General features: G+C 41.4%; 1 protein-coding gene across 1 annotated transcript in view; it reads right to left on the bottom strand.

Moving 5' to 3' along the window:
* VPS13A (vacuolar protein sorting 13 homolog A) overlaps positions 1 to 17441 on the bottom strand; it is a 226647-nt gene that overhangs the window by 164442 nt on the left and 44764 nt on the right. The window contains exons 10-17 of the mRNA XM_083186138.1: positions 15059 to 15116; positions 14420 to 14547; positions 10923 to 11029; positions 7038 to 7209; positions 6892 to 6954; positions 6122 to 6254; positions 2843 to 2937; positions 958 to 1100 (exon numbers count right to left, since the gene is read on the bottom strand). Coding sequence (XP_083042264.1) covers positions 958 to 1100; positions 2843 to 2937; positions 6122 to 6254; positions 6892 to 6954; positions 7038 to 7209; positions 10923 to 11029; positions 14420 to 14547; positions 15059 to 15116 — 899 coding nt within the window. The remainder of the gene's footprint in view (positions 1 to 957; positions 1101 to 2842; positions 2938 to 6121; positions 6255 to 6891; positions 6955 to 7037; positions 7210 to 10922; positions 11030 to 14419; positions 14548 to 15058; positions 15117 to 17441) is intronic.

The following is a 17441-nucleotide window of genomic DNA, read 5'->3' as shown; positions in this document are numbered from 1 at the left end:
CGACACTGTGGCACGCAGGTGCCAACATAGAGGATGTAGGTGCAATGTGCTGTACCAACAGTCTGTACTTCACCTACAGATGTAACCGGCCACAACCTTTGCAGGGGCTGACGATTCTATCGCCAGCGGACGGCTACCGCCAGGGGCGCGCACGCACGAGACACTCGCGCGCCCCGTGGTAACGAAGCCTTCCGGGGGTCCCCCACCGTCACCGCCGGTCTCCCTCGCCGCCCCGACTCCCCCCTGAAGTTTGCAGCGTCTCCCTGAAGCGGAGACCGGCAGGGAGACGCTGCCCAGCCGCCGTGATACTGGGACGCGCATGCGCATGAGACGCACGCGCGTCCCAGTCCCTATCGCCGGGGCTCACTGGCGGGCGCCCGGCAAAGAAGACAGGCGCTACATCTGTACCTTTAAAATTAACCAAGAGGAACAAATAAAATACTTTATCCAAATTCATGAGAATCTGCACGGAGACTGAAATCTAAACTCACCGTCAGGATAAAAGTAAGTATTTTGTTTGTTTCATTTCTTAAACTGTATGGGAAAAAAATAATAAGTTGAGGAGGCCCCCAGAGCCACAGGCCCAGTGAGAAAAGGATAATGGCCACAGTTTACACATCCACTAATGGTTACTTCCAACATGCGAAAAAGCACATGCCTGCTCAAGCTGGTTCCACGAACATGACAATGAGTTCAGTGTACTCTACATCCACAGTCACCAGAATCCAATCCGATAGAGCCCCTATGAATGTGTCGCTGTTATCATGTCACCCATGAACCTGAATGTAGTGCTGCTATCATGTCACCCATGAACCTGAATCTATAACAATTGTTTGCTGAGTGTAATACAATGACTATCACTTAAATCCTGTATGATTGCCAATTATGATTTTATTTGAATAGTAAGAAAGTGATAATGGTCATCAAGCAGATAAATGAACATGATTCCCAGCTCACCTAACTGCTTGTGCTCCAGGTCGTTGTTTTAACACTGTGCTCAAATCAGTTATAGCCACATTAATCAACTTAGGTTTTCCTTTGTCTTCTTGTAACTGAATGGACAAACTTAGCAATTTCACACACAAGATCATTGCTTCATACTATGGAGTCAAACAAATAAATGACAAAATGAAAATGCAATACACATAAAATGATACATTAAATAATTTTCATGTGGGCATCGTACAAATACGTAAAACATTTAAAATGTTTCCATCTTAAGATAAACTACTTTGCCCCTTATTTTATTAAGAGTGGCCGGATGCTGATTGAGAGAATTCAGCCAATCAGCGTCCAGCCAGTCTTTTCACAATATGTTTTCACATTCAACAGCACTTCCCACCCCGCCGCCCGGCAAATAGCGCTACAAGCTCCCAGCAGCCGCTGCCTGGACCCCACTGCTGCACATAGGTGTGTACCAGCAGTGCTTCACTGCTGGCAAACACCTACGGATCGGACCGACACATCACGGGTGCTTTTTGGACTGACACATAGCGGGTGCTAAAAAGTACCCGCGATGTGCCACTGATGGGTCCGATACGATAGAATATGCAGCCTGTCCCACATCCCCACTCCATGACCCGATGCGCGGGACCACGCATCGGGTTGGAGGGGATGTCAAACACATCCGATTTGGGCTTATTTCTCGGGAAATAGTCCCAAATCGAACAAGTGTATGGGCACCTTTAGGATATAACATTTAGCCATATACACTAGAACAGGGAGGGAAAATTTGTTTTATTTAAATTGGCTTTATGGTGTGTACACACAGTGAGATCCCCTTGCTATTCGACTTAAGATTTGAGTGCTATGCAGTCTTTGCTATCTCTGTACTATTTGCATACAATTCATGCTATCTGCATTACATGTGCACTATATAGCCATTGCTGCCCTGTCTATCTAGGTTTCGATTTGTGCTGTCACGGGAGCAAGCATCGGGAAAAAACCTGTGCGATCTGCATGCGATCCCGATACGATTTTGACTATATAGTCAAAATCTCATGCTGATTGTACCCGTGTGTACACACCATTACACTCCCTGATATATTTATTGGTATATAAACATATACTATATATCTATATCTCTACAGACACATTATAGCACCACATATTTAAGAAGAACTAATGTTTTTTTGCCCACAATATTTTTTTTTTTTTAGAAATAAGGCTTCTGCTCACACTCAAGTGTCAATGCCCCCTCCAACCCCAAACTTGCAGCAGAACATGTTTTAGCTTAGTGTGTTATGTTGCTACATTTTAAGAGTTCTATTATGAAATAAATTGTCCTTAGCTGGGTACACATTAGATGACACCGCAAACGATGCAATGTCAATTTCCCTTGAACTGCCTCAAATTCCTTGACAAACAAGATAACGCAGACCATCCAGGAGCATGCTGTCAATGGTAATATGGGGCGATATTCAATCAGAGCTGATACTTATAAAAGTCGGAAATATCTGCAGTTTTCGACGCTAATAGTTGCTATCGACAATTTATCGTCCGTTTTCTCCACGGCAGATTCAGAATTTAAAAAAGTTGAATTTGCCTTGGTGAAAATGACAGCTAAATTGCCGAATTCGATTCTGCTTTTGCCGATTCACTGCCGCATTGAATAGGTGTGTGCCAATATTTACACCCATCTCTACATAGGGACTCTAATAATAGCTTACAAAAACTGTCTTGTGCGCCCACTGAAAGGGATTTCCCATTTATACAGATACTGGATGTATGTTTGCTACAAACAAGAGATGGTCCACAAAAAAGGCTACTGTTTTAACATACTTTTTTCTTAACAATTGCAGACACATATTTGGTAGTCACATTATAGTTATAACGTGCTTACTGTTTTTGGTAGAGTTGGGTCCACAGCTGTGTCGCTGTATCCAATTGCTGCATACAGCTTTGTCTTTTCTTCAGGTGTCATGAGTTCTTCAAGACCTTACAAAAACCATAATCACTTTACAATCTAGAACAGTCATAATTTCTATCCAGTGAAGCTACTGGCACCACTCAATGTTTTGCAAAACAAACAGCTAGTATACAGTAATGGGACTTTCATTCAGGAAACATTAATTAGAAACTTCCGTAAACAAGGAAGAAAGAATAAAAGATTAATAATGTCACAAACGCATAAATGCTCCCTAAGCACTTACAGCTATAACTACTGAGAAGCACTGCTAAACAATTAATGAGAAGTGAAAAGCCAGGGGAAGAGTGTGGGAGGAGAGCAGTATTTTTCTAAAGCATTCTGGATAATAATTACCATATCCATTATTTTAGACATCAATAATAATATTAAACACAGAGGGGCTGATTCTGAGCTAGAAGCAAATGCAAAAAAACATAAAAAACTCTGCACCTGAACCAACCATATTGCAATGCAAGGGGTGTAAATACATTTCTTATTTTTGCATGCGAGGTAAATATTGGCTACTTTTGCATGTAGCACACAAATGATGGATAGCTCTATAATTTTACTTTGGGCATGTCTCTCATCAATCTAGATGTCTCTGCACATTTTACACCTGCCCCATATAAAATGCATACATGATATTTATTGGAATAGGAGGATATTAAAAGAATATCAAAATTATGTGTGTGATGGAGAATCTGTATATACATGTAGACAGAAGCATCAGAAGTGTATTATGGCCCTCATTCAGGTTGACCCGCAAAGTTGCGAAATTCAAAGCATTGTGGGTCATGAAAACGCTGCCCGCCGAAGGTCCGCCCACCGCAACAGATTGCACCTGCACACATGTGAATGGATGTTTTGCATAAACATCTATTCGCAGCTTGCGCGCGGGGGCAAAATCATTTGATGGTCACCGACCATCGAATGATTTTGCAAGCACGCGCAGATGTAAGTCACCTCTATGGTGTCTTACATCTGCGAGTGCCCTGTGCCGGAAGCGGGAGGGAAGCTGACATCTGCTGACTTCCGCTGGGCATTCCCATGGGCGCGGCGATGGCCCGCTGCCCCATGCCCGCACTGCTGTGTGTGAGCGCCCAGTGAATAATACACTTGCCGTGCCCCTGACACACACAGAGGCTACATGTGCGCATAAATGCTTATGTGCAGCCTCTAAAAATCTCTTCTCTGTGCGAACAAGCAGGGGAGTGATTAAATTAGAATCATCCTCTATATGTAATTGAATGTAAAAGATTGGTTCATTTCACTAAAGGGCCCTACAAATAGACCAACAAGCGATCAGAGGAAGCTACTTCACTCAGAATGCTTGGTCTCTCTCAGCACACACAGCGCTGCAGAGCGCTGTGTGCTGAGCAGGGTGTCAGGGTCAGTGTTCTCCATTGAGAACACCGGCACCGACTGATTAATAACCTGCGTGAAGGTTATTAATCTCCGCCAGATTCAGACCAGCTGGCCAGGCATTTAAATTGCTGTGTAGTCTACACACACACACAGCGATTTACATGCGTCTTCAGCCATTTACTGAGCAAATTGGTAAAATCGATCAGAAAATGCCTGAATGTCTCCCCGTGTGTAGAGCCCATTAAAAGGATTAATAGCTTGTGAACATCATGGATAAATAGGTCTCTCTAGGATGTAAGCTAAGGATTTTCATATCCAGGACCCCCCCAATATACCTGAGGATGGTAGACATTCCAACAGGAGTTTTACCTCCAGGGAGAGGTCAGTGGGCTATTTTTCCCTCCTCAACATACATGTCTCCAGTGGGAGAAATTTCATGCGATCTACCTTGAACCACCCAGTAAGTCTTGACATTTGTTGATGCGATGCAAGCTTCCCGGGCGACAGAATCGCATATGATACACCATATGCGCTATTTTTGCATACAATGTATCGTATGCGATTCCAGCAAGTTCTGCGGGATCCAACAAATCCTTAGTGCAGCACTTGCGATCCCCAGCTCTAATCTGATGCGCACAGGTAACACATATGATTTGCCACTTTTCACCCGATTTCTCAGCCTGATCTGTCAAAGTCTGTGAAAAAGGCCCAAATCCTATACATGTATGGTCAGCTTAAGTTACAGATACTTAGGAATAAAGGGTTCATTTATGAAAGGGTCCAGTGTCCAGCATTGATCTAGTTAAAAAGCTGACAGAGGGGAGAGTGAATCTGCATAGTTATAGCAACAAGTCTCCCTCAATGTATGTTGTTCTCCTCTTGGGGATTCAGCCATAAGCTGGGGTGACCCTGTATACCAGGAATGTCCAAACCGTGGCCATCCAGCTGTTGTGAAACTACACATCCCAGCATACCTTGCCATAGTTAGTTTTAGCATTCCCTAATAGCAAAACAGTGTCAAGGTATGATGGGACTTGTAGTTTCACAACAGCTGGTGGATCATAGTTTGGGTTTGGACGTGCCTGCTGTATATACTCTTTGTGCAATCCTCCACAACGGCTTCCTAAGTTATTTGTGTAAGTGTTAGGTTCTGAAATGTTATTGACTTTTTATTTTTCTGAGATTTGTATGTACTTCAGTTCCTGTCTATTTGTAATCTTTTTTTTGTAATTTTACCTTGGTAATGGTTTATGAGTTGAGAAGAGAATTAATTCTACAGTATTCTTCATGTCCCTTTAACAAATCTACGAGCATGTAAGGCCAAATATTACGTAAGTGAATTCTGCAATTAGCAAGCCTAGATACAGATAGCTGCAAAAGACTATTTATATAAATATATATATATATATATATTTATTATACTTTTGTACATTTATTTCCCTTTTATAGCATTATGTAACCCTTTTAGCTCAATAAAAATACAGCCTGAAACAATAGTCCACACCCTTCATTGTGAAAGTGAATGTCCAAGTTTACATAATTCTCCAGGGCACATTAATTTTTGCCAAAACACTTGAGTATGGGATATGTGCATGAATCAGTTAATTGATTATATCTCAGGTGTGGACTGGAAACCATTTTGCTTGAAATAATAACAATAGATTGCAATTTACAAAAAAAAAAAAAAAAGCAATAGATAGATCGCAATTTACTAAAAGTTTCAAAGAATATATGGAGGACATCCAGTAACAAAACAAACAAAATTAACATTTACTCAAATATAGGTAGCAACATCATGTGAGCCCTGTACACATAAAAAGATGGGTATTGTATTTGGAGCACACTTACTTCCAGATTTTGCTTCTACAGGTTTTTCTGTGCTCTCTCCAGACCAGCCCCACATCCAGCCAAACCATCCTTTTGAGTTGCTGTCCTCGTCTTTTGCACCTTCCCTGAATATTTTAAGACCAGCCTTGGCTGCCTGAACAGTAAAATGACAACATGCTTTGAAGCTGGTGTGGGTGGAATATGTGTACAATTTTCACTTTTACACAGTCATGTATAATAAATTGTAACAAATTCACAAAATTTACAAAAGCTATTTACCTTTTCACCAAGTACTATAGGCTTCCAGATGGGTATGGATTGCTAGGTCCACAAATTTCAAGTCAACAGTCATTCGGTCGACCACTATTGGTCGACAAATAGTAGGTCAACACATGAAAAAAGGTTGACTTAAGCAAAAGGTCAAGATGTTTTTTTCTTGCGTCTATACTGACGCAAGTGTACGGCGCACCCTCGCATGGTTCCGACACAGTGCCTCGCTGCGTTCGGCAAACTATTATGTCTCCCCACGTCCACTGGGATGGTAAGGTACAGACAAATCCTTTTCTTGAGGAAAAAAGTGTGAAAAACTAATTTCGACCTTTTGACCATGTCGACCAATAGTGGTCGACTTTATGATGGCATACTCTTCCAGAAAGAAGGCAATACTTATCATAAACAAAAAATGCGGACCTACTATACACAACAGAAATGTGTTATGCCATTGTAATAAAAAAGGCAAGAAAATCATGTAAAATGTCTGTCCCTTCAGAGAAAAAACAGCCCTTTATTACCTCCATTTCTGCTTGTTGCCTTGCTAGAGTGATGCAAAAAAGGTCCAGTGTTCTTTCATGCTCCTGTGATAATACAAAGCCATACTTTTACACACTGATATCAGTGTGTGAATAGCAAGTAAATGTACTTTGGAGGGAAAAATTACCTCTGTCATCCGAACAACGTCCTCAGCCGGTTTCTTTGAGGTTATCTTTGCTTTGTACAACTCTTTGTATCTTTTAACCTGCTGTCTGTGTTTCCGAATATGGTGCCACGACCACATATGGAGGCGAGGTTTTACATTAACTTCCAGAATACCAGTTATAGCATAATTCCACCTGTTTTATATAAAACATAACAATATCAATTATGTTCCTGCATATATTTGTAATAAATTATTCTAACAAAGCTCAAGCATGGTGTAAAATAGTTATTAATGAAATGTATAAGCAACTTAGCACCTACATGATTTAGATCAATACCCGGCTCACAGAGAAAGTCACCCATTAATTATCTGTACATTTTTACCCTCCACCTGCCTGTTACCCAAAGCCCGATTGCTCACTTTCACAGAGTTCAAAAAAACAATCTGTCACAGTCCACTGTCATCTATGAAGTTCTGTAACGTTGTGGCCTTCGGGTGGCATTGACTTCAAACAGAACCATCTATTTTCCCATATGTGGGCAGCAAGTGTCAAACAGGTTATAGTAATGGTATTACCTAAAACTAGACACCCACTTAACTGATTTACATGTCAGGACTACACCAAACACTTTATGCTTAACTAAGAAGTACAGAGATAAATGAGTGAATACATCTTTGGTGGATGCCACAAAATTGTGATTGCTTAAGGTTACCACTTTTCCAGTACCTAGTGAAGTAACATTAAAGGGCATGCTGTCTTAAACATGAAACAGAAACACACATTAATTAAATTAAACAATAAAACAATCTTGCAAGCAACTGCAACCCAGAACACAGTATCAATTTAAGCACAACCAGCTTTCAGGCAGAAGGCCTACGAACAGTGCAGGGTGGACGTCTAGCGTTCCCTATGGAATCAGAGAAAGGGATTTATCAGTAAGTACCAAAATACTGTTTTCTCTTTCATCTATAGCGGACATTGGAGTAGTCATTAAGATGGGGACTTTCCAGAGTCCCTCACACAGGCGGGAGAGTGATGAGTCTTGCAAATCTGGGCGGCCGAAAAGAGATTCAGGAGCCGCAAAGTATCAAACCGATAGAACCTTATGAAAGAGTACTTGCCAGCCCAAGTAACTGCAGGACACAATTGGGAAGTTGAAACTCCCCGGGAAGCAACCCAAGAGGGACACACTAAACGGGTGGAATGAGCCAATACTGATACCAGAACCATCAGTGAGGCTGCAGTGTACATCTGACGAATTGTAAAACATATCCATCTAGACAAGTTCTGTTTTGAGGTAGGCCAACCTCACTTATTTGCATCATACAGAACAAAAAAAGCATCCCTCTTACGGATAGAAACCGTCCTTTAGGTATAAAATTCGGACAAGTTTGAAGTACAGCCCTGTCCTCATGAAAGATCAGATAAGGATAAAAGTAGGAGAGGGCTCCCAATTCAGACATTCACCCAGCCAATGCGAGGGTCAGTAACAAAGCTGCCTTCCAAGATAGATACTTGAGATCTACAGATTTGAGTGGTTCAAGAAGTCGGGACTGCAGGTACTGCAGTACTAGAGTGAGATCCCACCGAGCCATAGGCAGTAGAAAAGGTGGCTGTAGCTCTGTAGAAAAGATCTAACATCTGAAGGAGAAGCAAGACTCGCTTCTAATCCTTAGTGGAGAAACTGCAGATGATGGAGAAACCAAAAAGTCACAGATGAAAGATGTCTTTTCTCACATCACAAGACATAAGCCTTCCAGATAGGATAATAATGTTTGGAAGTAATGGCTTTGCGTGCTCGAATCATTGTTGGAATGACTACTGATGGAATGCCAAGTAAAGATTCCATCATGAAACTGAATACCTGGAGATTGTGACTTCAGGTTCAAGATTGGTCTCAGTTCCATCTGATTTGGGAATCAGAAAAAAACTGGAATAAAACCCCCCTATGTCTTTGGTGAAAAGGAACTGGCACGATAACCCGGGCCTCCAATAACTTGTCTATGGCAGCCTGAAGAAGTCGGTGGTTTTAGGTAGAAGTTAGAAAGACGGAGCTAGAAAACCGATTCCAATAAGAATGATAATGGTATCGTTAATGATATATCATTCATAAAGTCTAGTGTGTACTCTCAATATTGTTAGCGATGGGCGCTCCTGGTGGTTGTCGTCACTGAATGATATTGCTAACTATATCATTCTGTGTGTATGCGCTATATCATTTACCAGGGAATCACTGACAATATCGCTCACCTATCTAAGTGGATAACCAGTGCCAATCAATTAAATGGTTCAGGCTTACCGATTCATTTTCATGCCCTGCCCTTTGGACTGGCAACAAGTCCAAAAGAATCCACAAAAATCATGACAGGTTCAGAATTTAGATTATTTTACCTTAACTGGAATGTGTCTGGAGTCAGATTTGGGTGCATTGCCAACTAATATCTTAAACAAACTCCTAATCAGCAGTTGGTTTACACCAATTACAGCAATTCCAAGCTGACTTGGACAATCAGCTGCCAAAGGAATTCACCTTTCAGCTGTCTAGCAGGATGGGGATATGGAAAAGGGAGATATTATAAAAAGGAAAAAATAGATTTTAAAATTTAAACTTTCTGAAAGCGACTATATAACCCTAATAATCCAGTGTCATCCAATGGGTTGTTATAAAAGGTCATGGCACTATTTGAATTAGAATTACAACTGAAAAATATGTTACATCAGTTGCATTACTACATAAAGAGTTTACTCCAATAGGAAAAATGGAATCAATCACTAAACATTCAGTATATTTATAGCCGGCTGATAGATTTCATTTGTACCTCAGAATTAGACTTTAAAGCTTTGGGTTGACAAATCCATTATTGAGTATAACAGATAAATGGATAAGTCTATTTATCTGGCCACTAACTAGATATACTGCCATTGTATTATTAGATTGCAATATAACATTGGTTCCCACAACAGCAATATTTTATGTATCAATACCCACAACTGTTTCTGAAATAAAACCATAAATTAAGATTGTAAAACAATCACAAATTCATTTGTAGCTATAAATATTTAAGTGAATTGGAAGTACACCAAAACATGCAACCTTTCTAATGCATACCCTAGCGCTAGCAGCTGATCCAATGGTGAGCCACTTTAAAATAAGAACATTAACATCATTCAACATTCAGTTTAGACCATTTTTGAACCAAAATAAAAATACCAATAAATTAAAACATTTAAACCAGACTGAATTGCAAAGGGTTAACATGCACAGCACCACATAAGATACCTTTCAGTTGGGCAGCACAGGAAACCAAAAGATATGGTTTGCAACCCACGGGAGTGCAATATTGTGCATAAACAAAATGCACATTGTAATACAGCAAATTCTGAAAATATTTTTCCACTTTGTACCCAGCTTAAGACATGCAAATTACTAGTTTTCTGGTGCTTGTATTGCAGAGGAAGCCTATGGGGGTTATTCTGGTTGATTCGCTCAGATGCAAATTCACATGCTTGCGAGTCAACCAGAACCGTCCTGCGAATGGTGGTACGCCCACCCCCCCTCGCATCGTGAGTCGGCGCGCAAGGCCTGCGAATGGATGTTTAACATACACATCCATTCACAGCCCGTGGGCGAACACACACATTATTCCATGGTTGCCGACCATCAAATAATGTGGAACGTGCATGCAGATCTAAGTGACTCTGAGGTCACTTAGATTTGCATGCACCCTTGGGAGGAAATGGGCGGGCATCTGACACCCCACGCCCCTCGGCTGCAGCCTTGGGTGCATGCACCCAGTGAACAACATGTCTGCGCATACAACAAATAACGGTCCCTATACGAACGACCGCTGGCTACCAACGGAGCAGAATAAGGTCCTTTGTTTCTACAGTTTGATTTGACTTACCATTTCCTGGCATTATTGTGAACACAAAAATCTGGTCGGAACTTTCTATATGGCAAATTTCTAGACATAATGTCGATAGACTCAAGAAGCTCCATGACACTGTGATACTAAAAAACAATCAAAACATAACAATCAAATAATTGCTTCAATAATAATATTAGCAAAAAATAGAAAACAAAATCAATGAAAATATTTAGTCTTCCTACATGCTACTGGATCAAGTTTTCAGAAACAAGAATACCGAGCAATTATTTGTAGCTCACATGCAGTATAATGCTATTTTATTGGTGTGGTGTGACCTTAAGGTGGAACTGAAGTCTGGGATGCTTAGCAGCATAACTTTAGTGCAGTGGTTCCAAATTGCGGTTCTCAGGGTACCCCAACAGTCCAGATATTAGGGATATCCATGCTTGTGAACAGATGGTAAAGTCAAACTGTTAATTACATTGCTCCCACCTGACTGCTTCTAAAGTCCACAAAGCTCACAACATTGTCTGGAGAGAACATTGTAATTGACACTATATGCTGGCAGGCACAAACAACCTGATATATTTTTAAGGTGATGATGTACAAATACTTTCCTGTAATCTTCTGATCTGACTGGATTTATTTAATAACTATATAAATAATAAACACTGCATGCATGATGTCATTATATTGCAATTGTACAGTAACTTTATATATGACTACTTATACTGACTGTTTCATATACAATGAAGATAGGTGAATTCTTTCATATTTCCAGTTCATGATGTACTCTATGATGGAATCTGCCTGATGGATGAAGAACAATCTAACTGACTGCTTAATGAAGTTTGCTTTGAGTTGAACTGTGACTCAAATTGTTGCTCGGATTTTGGAACTGGGATTCTCAAACTAAAGCTGGCCATACCCCTAAAGATTTAATGTTCTATCTAGCTGGTTGGAACAAAAATCCGGTCATTTATGGGAGAAAATGGCAGTTGACCATTTGCTTCGATAATGCTCACAAACGGACAGAAATGGTCATTCAGATATTACCCGATTTTTGTTCCAACCAGTCATCTTTTGCCTCAGACTGGTATTCTTTATTTGTGCTACTAACCTGTCTTTTTTTAAATTAATAATAAATTATTTATTTAAAACTATAGTAAAGCTGATGAAAGCAGGTTGTTCAGAAGAGTCTACTTTACCAAAATAAAAATAGTAATTTACAAATGGATTTGAAACAGATATCTCATTTATAGTTAATATGCAAACCAATATAATATGCATAATAATAATTCCTCAAACAAGTAGCCTTTTCTAATTTTAACAAATACATCTTTACTGCACAGAAAAAAAGCACGTAGTTATAAACACATAATAACCTAGAATTCTAGATCTATTTATGGTGCTACCAGATAATGGAGTCTCTTTAATAAGGCTTCGACAGAGAGAAAAAGGACGGAAATAAAGTAATAGCCAATCAGCTCCTAACCATTATTTTTAAAACACAGCCTGTAACATGGCAGTTAGGAGTTGACTGGCTGGTACTTTATCTCAGTCCACTTTATCTCCATCCAAGGCTTAGTAAATAGATCCCTGTGTTTTATAACCAGTTTAACTTGGATCTAACAGCACTATGATAATTAAAATCTCCAGGGTACCTACATGTGACTATCTTCATTTAAGTGTATTTCTTTTCACCAACAGTCAGCATTCCATTGTTTTTTAACAAGGAGTAAATTTACTAAAGATTCTAAATATGAAAAACAGTGATGTTGCCCATAACAACCAATCAGATTCTCTTTATAATTTTCTAGGCTGCAATAGAGAAATGATAGGCAGAAATGGATTTGTTGCTATGGGCAACATAACTTCTTTTTAAATTTAGAAGCTTTAGTAAATTTACTCCTAAAAGGTGTCCATACACTGAGCCGATTTGGGATGATTTTATTTGATTCCAACAAAATCGGGCCATGAAATCGTCCGTTTGATATCCCCTCAATTCCGATGCGCGGGACTGTGCGCATTGGACCTGAGCCGGTGATCAGATATGCTGGCCACCTGACCAGCGTGGTCCAGGCAGCTCCTAGTGGCGGGGGGGGGGGGGGTGGCCAGCTTCTAGTGGTGGCTGGGAACTTGTAGAGCCATTTTGCCGCGTGGCAGGACAGGATGAATATTTTGAAATGACTGGCTGGACGTTAATTGGCAGAGAGAATTCTCCGGCCAGTCATTTAAAAATATTCATCAGCCACATCAAGCCCCTTCGCTGGCAAAATGCGGCTACAAGCTTTCAGCCACTGCTGCTGCTTGGATGGACCCCACTGCCCGGAACTAGGAGCTACCCACCCCCTGCCACCACCACCAGTGGGCTGGATCCCGCTGCCCGCCACAGCAGCAGCTCCCCGGCAGTATGAAATGCAATAAACTGCATGCAATTTATTTTATGTAAAGGTGGCACATCAAGGGATCTCAAGGGCAAACTGATCCGACCAGTGTATGGGGGCCTTAAGAGTCTATTTGATCACATAGACAGTGTTAGCTCTGAAAGGCCTTAAAAGATTCTGCACCAAAGGACCATGTTACAAAAAATTTTATGTGGGAAAATTGTGAGGCTAAAGAGTATCCAGACTGCAATACAGTGGATGGGTCTGTGCAATGTGAGGCTTTGGTAAAAGAGGTTCTTTGCAAGAGGAAATTTATATGAAATAAGAGGCTCCCTTGCAATGTTCCCTCTAATTTTACGAAGGCTGTGTGCGGCTAAAGATTTTGGCTGTGCAACTTTGGAATGAAATTAAAATTTTTGTGCGTCACTTATATATAACTGGAAAATTACATTCAGCATTTGTGTTAACTTTACTTCAATATGATATTAAACATTTAAACATTCAAAATACAGTACACAATGTAGTTAATGGGTGAAACACACATTAATTGAGTCCACAACTGCAAAAAGGAACCACTTCTGCTTTGTGCGCTCAGTTGTAATGTCTGTGCGCACGCTCCTCAAGGTGTGTGCGCGCGCACGTGCGCACAGCTTAGAGGTAACACTGGTCCCTTGTGCAAAAGTACTTAAGTTAAAGGTAGTGGTTACTGTATCTCCTAATGGCAATGTGGTTGGTTACGATATCCCGGAGGGGACCAATGGTTACAATCTCGGAAGCTGCATCCCAACAGTCAAAATCCTGTTAAACATTGTTGAGTATTGAAACCCTAATCCACGGCTTCCGGCACCCTAACTCACCCCTCCCACAGCCAAACCCTAACCAACCCCTTTATCGGTCTAACCATAATATGGCCAGGATTTTGACCATCAAGATGCTACTGATGGAACTGTGTCCAAAGGGATTCTCACTACATCCCCTTAAAAACGCCTAAATATAGGCTAAGGGAAAAGAATTTCAGATCTTAGGTTGGTGTTCAGGGACATACAGGTGCATCAAATATGTAAATTCTGAATTAATTTAATGATATTTTGTTGTACTCTTTGAAAATTACCACAGGTATACTTAAGGAATTTGCTTTATCCTCACCTGTGGTTTATGAAATTCAATGGCGATGTCTTGAAGATTTACATCCAGATCTAATTTTGGTGAAGAAAAATCAAAATCTGAACGTGGGTTCATACGAAGTTTTGCCCTTCCAGAAATGGGACGGAATACTAAGAAGAAAAAAACATAAATACACTTATTTGATAATGATACTAAAAGCTTTTCCAAGCATTTGGATTCAACAAATTCAACAAAAGTACTTTTTCTAATCTAAATGGTACACAAATAACCTTAAACACTAACATCTACCACATTTTAAAGCACATTTCATTTATAATCTCATTGTCCAAGAGATCAGTGCTAAGAAATATCTGAAGCTTTGACGCTATATGACAAACATCAATAACTACCCTATTATTACATTTCAAAAGATTACATGAGCAGAAAGTGTAAAAAAAAATATCACCAGGCAATAACGACTCAACGTCTCAAATTTATATAACTATTTATCTGCAAATGCTTAGAAATTGAAGGTTGATTATATCTGGGCCATGATAAAATAGAAAGAGATCTTTCAATTACATTGTGATGGCAAATAGCTATACCTTGATTTTTTATTTTTATTCACTGTATTTTTTGCCAACTCTCGCTGTCCAAAATGTCAGTTAAAAGTAGACATACCAAAGTCGTAGCCTTCAGGGATCATGTTGTGAGTAGCAACTCCATACTTCAAAACACCCTGCAATTATGACAAAGTTTCAGCAGTTATTTTGTATAGTGATTATGGAAAGTTTTTTGTAAACATTAGAATTTTGTACTACAGTATGTTAAATCCTTCTCCCAGAGTTACTGTGGGTGACACCACATTATACAGAACAGTGACAGGAGCTTGGGGTAGTTGCATCAGATACTCCACATCAAGCTGGAGCTTTCACTGATACGACTAGTCAGAAAGGCTCACTGGGCGGCCTTAGGAAGGTAATCATCCAGCAGCTGCCAATTTCAGAGAGAACTCGGGCCCTCTGGACTCTCGGATCCTCCGGACTCTCGGATCCTCCCCCAGTGTATCCCGATCACTGTGGCCACCAGTGATTGGAAGCCCCTACTCAGCAAGTGGCAGTTGGGAGACCTGGTGGCAATTTCAGAGGAGCAGCCACTGGGGGGGGGGGGGCATGTAGACATATAAGTGCCTCTGTCTTTACAGTCACCCTGATTGAGATACCTAATTTTGCCAGAATATCAGATAAGGGGATTTTTGTAAGAACTTTCCGTTTGAATCCCTTTCTCCGAGTCCATCCTGGTGACACAGCTCTACCATGGGATGTAGGAGGGTCCGCAGGAGCAAGGTACCTACAGATGGGGCCCCTGCCATCCTTGGCCGGGGCTCGCCAGACCCTCCCTGCTGACGAGCGCTGGCGGCAGGGGCTACACTGAACTGGGACGTGCGTGCGTCTCACACGCACGCACGTCCCAGTCTCTCGGCGGGGACGCTGCATGTCCCTGTCCGTCTCCGCATTAGGGAGGTGGGGAGGGTTAGGGGGGCGCTCGGGGTGGTGAGGGCCACGGGCAGCGACGACGGGGGAGGCGGCGGGGACCGGAGGCAGGCTCCGTTGTTTAGGGGGCGCGCGAGCGTCTTGTGCGTGCACGCCCCGTGGCGGGGCTGGCGTGATGGTGGGGCTGGCGTTAGAAACGCCAGCCCTGCAAGGATGAAGCCAGCCCTATCTGTTTGCTGACTTCTTTTGAGAGCAGGCTCCTCTCCCTTCTGCATCCCAGAGTTCCTAACTTCAACTTCTAAAGCATACTGGAATACATTACTCAGTACAATGCCTGAACATTTTATTATGCACAATCAGTATAACCAATAACATGACAATGCATGAATGGTATAGTTTCTGAGCGTAAGGGAGGGATCGCTGTGTCACCAGGATGGACTCAGAAAGGGATTCAAATGGTAAGTTCTTACAAAAATCCCCTTTTCTCTTTCGTCGATCCTGGTGGCACAGCTCTACCATGGGATGTTCATGAGCCGGTCCTTTCGGAGGGTATGCTCAGGCTTACAGTTCTCATGGAACCTGTAGGATTTGGTAAAGGTATGAACAGAAGACCAGATGGCAGCCCTGCACAACTGATCCACTGTAGCCCCATGACGCACAGCAAGAGGAAGCAACTGACCTGGTGGTATGGGCATTAATCCAGGAAGGAATAGGTCTACCTACCTTGGTGTAGGTATACTGACCTTAACCATCTGGCAATGGTCTGCTGAGAAGCAGGCCACCCTCTCTTATGTACGTCATATAAAACCAAAAGCAAATCAGATTTGCTGATGTCCTTTACCCTTTCAACGTATATTCGAAAAGGCGTGAACCCGGTCCAGTTTCCTTAACTTGTCCCTATTTTTGTCCCTTCAGGAGTGAAAACACTGGGAGTACAATCTTCTTGTTTAAATGAAATGAAGACACCACCTTCGGTAAAAACTTAGGCACTGTCGTCATGAAAAACAAAAAAAAACAGGACAAGGAGCCCAACTCTGAAACTCAATAGAATGGGAGGTATACTCGAGATTGGAAACTCAGAGTAGAAATAGGCGCCCTGTGGGGTGTGTCGCTAAGCTGCTCCTACTTGAGGGGTGTAAAGCCCTCTTGTGGATACAAAAGTGGGAAAAAAAGGTGGAGCGCTAAGTGGATCAATTGGATATCACAATTTTAATATGTATAAAATATTAATTAAAAAACAAGCAATTTGTGACAAGACAATAATATTATGTCGGTAACAAAAAACAATAATAAAAACTTACATATATAATAAATAGGACGAGGAAGACAATACTTATGTCTCTGCGTAGCTGCCTTTGTATCCCTTGGAATAAGGGGGAGTTTTTTTCTCTCCGGATAGTGCACTACCGAATTGGTGGTTGGCAAGTTGCCGTCCTAGATGGTAATAGGAGACGCTGGAGGATGGTCTGGTTCCCAAGAATTGGGGTCCTCACTAGGTTGCGCTGATCCCAGTAGTGAATGAAGACTGTGGTCAATTTTCTCGCTGGAGGAAGATCTGATTACCTTCAGAA

Source organism: Crinia signifera, chromosome 1, assembly GCF_055691185.1.
Source record: "Crinia signifera chromosome 1, ASM5569118v1, whole genome shotgun sequence".
Classification (NCBI taxonomy): Eukaryota; Metazoa; Chordata; class Amphibia; order Anura; family Myobatrachidae; genus Crinia; species Crinia signifera.
This window is presented reverse-complemented; position numbering and strand designations above follow the sequence as displayed.